At 39.3% G+C, this 3165-nt stretch overlaps 1 protein-coding gene across 1 annotated transcript; it reads left to right on the forward strand.

Moving 5' to 3' along the window:
* The first annotated feature begins 248 nt into the window (after positions 1-248).
* LOC125204274 (cineole synthase 1, chloroplastic-like) lies at positions 249-2898 on the forward strand. Its single transcript, XM_048102877.2, has 6 exons — positions 249-537; positions 618-885; positions 1022-1397; positions 1489-1707; positions 1795-1933; positions 2170-2898. The coding sequence occupies exons 1-6, from the start codon at positions 289-291 to the stop codon at positions 2710-2712; spliced, it is 1794 nt and encodes a 597-aa protein (XP_047958834.2). The 5' UTR covers positions 249-288; the 3' UTR covers positions 2713-2898.
* Positions 2899-3165: the final 267 nt, after the last annotated feature.

Here is a 3165-nt window from a genome sequence, read left to right on the forward strand (position 1 = left end):
AAATAAATAAATTACTATTGAATACGTATTGAAGCATTCATCCCACGCTATTGAACTTATTCTATAATTTTATGACTGTTATTGAAATACTTTTTTAAAGCATGCATACCACGCTATTCAACTTATATTTTATTTATGGTCTCCAATGATCGGCACAAGAACACCACCTCAGAAAAGCTAAAATATGAAGTTGAAAAACAGCCTATAAATAGATACTCCATGTTTCCCAACTATCACTTCATCATAATAGCTAAAAACATATTACTACAAAGATCAATCCATCTCAAAATGTCTAGCGTTTTAATGCAAATGGCGAGTCTTAAAACCCCACTGAATCATCTCCACAACTCTAACAACAAGTCTTCAAATTTCTTTAGCAGCACAATTAGTACTAATGCTGCTTCTGCTGCTCGCCTCCGCCTTCGTTGCTCCTCTCAACTCACTGCCGATCACCTCCAAATAGAACGAAGATCTGGAAACTACAGCCCTTCCCGTTGGGATGCCGACTTCATTCAATCACTCCATAGTGATTACAAGGTATGATCACATCATAACATCAACTGATTACATAAATATATGTATTCTAAATTCTAATAAGTACTGATTTATATATGTAGGAAGAAAGGCACATGAGAAGGGCTGGTGAGCTAATTATGCAAGTAAAGATGATGCTGGTGAAAGAAACGGATCCGATTCGACAGCTTGAGTTGATTGATGAGTTACAGAGGTTGGGCCTGTCTGACCATTTCCAGAAGGAATTTAAAGAAATCTTGAACTCTGTATATCGTGAAAATAAGATTCATGAAAAGAAGGAGGAAAACGATCTTTACTCAACGGCCCTTGCATTCAGACTCCTTCGCGAGCATGGCTTTCATGTTGCCCAAGGTACGTTTTATTAAAAATGGTCACTCGCCCTCTTAAAAGGCCTATTAGAGGAGTCAGTATTACCATTTTGTTTTTTACTCGCCTTTTTTTGGTTTGAGCCTTTTCTGATATATAAAAGAAACATTTCGGTTTGCAGAGGTGTTGGAGTGTTTCAAGAACGAGAAAGGAGAGTTCAAGCCGAACCTTGTGGACGACACCAGAGGACTGTTGCAGCTCTATGAAGCCTCTTTCCTGTTGACCGAAGGCGAAAGCACACTCGAGTTAGCTAGAGAATTCGCTGCCAAATATTTGCAGGAAAAACTCGATGATGAAATTGATGACAACCTTTCAACATGGATAAAATATTCTTTGGACATCCCGATTCACTGGAGGATCCAAAGGGCGAACGCGAGCGTGTGGATCGACGCGTATAAGAAGAGACCCGACATGAATCCAATAGTGTTGGAGCTTGCCATGTTGGACCTAAATGTTGTCCAAGCACAATTCCAAGATGAACTCAAACAAGACTTTAGGTAAACTATGGTGATTTTGCAATTCAATAGTCAATATTTATCTCCAACTAATACTTATCTTGAGCTAACTTCAATTTTGATACAAATATAGGTGGTGGAGGAATACAAGCATGGTTGAAAAGCTTCCATTCGCGAGGGACAGGCTCGTGGAATGCTACTTTTGGACGACTGGGATCGTGCAGCCGCGTCAACACACGGATGCAAGGGTCGCAGTCGGTAAAGTCAATGCTCTTATAACAACCATAGATGATGTTTATGATGTCTATGGCACCTTAGAAGAACTCGAGCAATTCACAGAGGCCATTCGAAGGTTCGTATAAAGCAGTAAATATTACTATTACTTTTTCTTTCTGTCTCTCACAAAATCAATGACACGGTATATGTTGCAAAAACACAGATGGGATATTAGTGCAATCGACCAACTTCCTAGCTATATGCAACTATGCTTTCTTGCACTCGACAACTTTGTCAACGACACTGCCTACGACGTTCTCAAGGAGCAAGGCTTCAACGCCATCCCATATTTGCGCAAATCGGTAATTTTACCCTTAATTTGTTCAATTTGCTTTAGTGGCGACCTGGTCTGATACCATGATAGAAATCTCTATACAGGGTTCATGACTCTCATCCTAAAACCAATTACTAATTAAAGAAGTGACACGTGAGACTTAATATATCAGTTGCAGTTCTCACTCTATACTGATGTGTGATATTAATATTATTATTATTGTTTCATTTGCTAATGATTCTAATACACATTTTTTTCAACCAGTGGAGGGATTTGGTAGAGGCATATCTGATAGAGGCAAAATGGTACCACAGTGGACACAAACCAAATCTAGAAGAATATCTCAACACCTCATGGATCTCCATCGGAGCCGCGGTCATACTAACCCACGCATTCTTCCGAGTAACGCCTACTCTCACGAAAGAGGCTTGCGACAGTTTGTACGGATACCACGACATAGTCCGTTGGTCGTCCATCATCCTACGGCTTGCAGACGACCTAGGGACCTCGGTGGACGAGGTGAACAGAGGGGACGTGCCGAAGTCAATCCAGTGCTACATGAACGACAACAATGCCTCGGAAGAGGAGGCGCGGGAGCACGTGAAGTGGATGATCGGGGAGACGTGGAAGAAGGTGAATGAGGACAGAGTGGCGAAGGATTCTCTGTTTTGTAAGGATTTTGTGGGATGTGCGGTGGATTTGGGGAGAATGGCGCAGTACATGTATCACTATGGGGATGGGCATGGCATACAACATCCAATCATACATCAGCAGATGAGAGACTGTTTGTTCCACCATTTTCTCTGATATCTCTATAGAAACCTAAGTAATGTTCATATTTGAACCAATTAAGAAAGTTATACTACTCCTCAGTTGTAAAATGGATTATTTTACTCCATTTTGTGGTACATTAGTTTTACATTATAATTTGTGTACACAATGTTCATTTCAAGTGTATATATATACGTACACTTTGCATATTTCCTTTTCACTAGAAAAAATGTATTGCAAGACGGCATATCTATATTTACAATATCAAGTGGTTTTCGTTTCTTTTTCTTTTTTTGTTGAAAAAGATGCTGATGTGGAGTTTGTATCCTAAAGATTTCAATTTTGTAACTATAGTTTGATTTTTGAACCGTTTAATTTTGATTCAGTTATTATGCTACTTACACACATAATAACAAGAAAAATACAACATCTAAATTGAAGATTCAACATGTCTCTAACAACTGCTCCTATTTCAGTCTAATTTAGTAC

This window comes from Salvia hispanica, chromosome 1 (assembly GCF_029641045.1).
Source record: "Salvia hispanica isolate PSC_SH4W2 chromosome 1, Shi_PSC_v1, whole genome shotgun sequence".
Taxonomy (NCBI): domain Eukaryota; kingdom Viridiplantae; phylum Streptophyta; class Magnoliopsida; order Lamiales; family Lamiaceae; genus Salvia; species Salvia hispanica.

Coding starts and splice junctions, on each gene's coding strand:
- LOC125204274 (XM_048102877.2), top strand. CDS start 289: ATGTCTAGCGTTTTAATGCAAATGGCGAGTCTTAAAACCCCACTGAAT. Junction 538..617: donor CACTCCATAGTGATTACAAG/GTATGATCACAT, acceptor TTATATATGTAG/GAAGAAAGGCACATGAGAAG. Junction 1,708..1,794: donor TTCACAGAGGCCATTCGAAG/GTTCGTATAAAG, acceptor GCAAAAACACAG/ATGGGATATTAGTGCAATCG.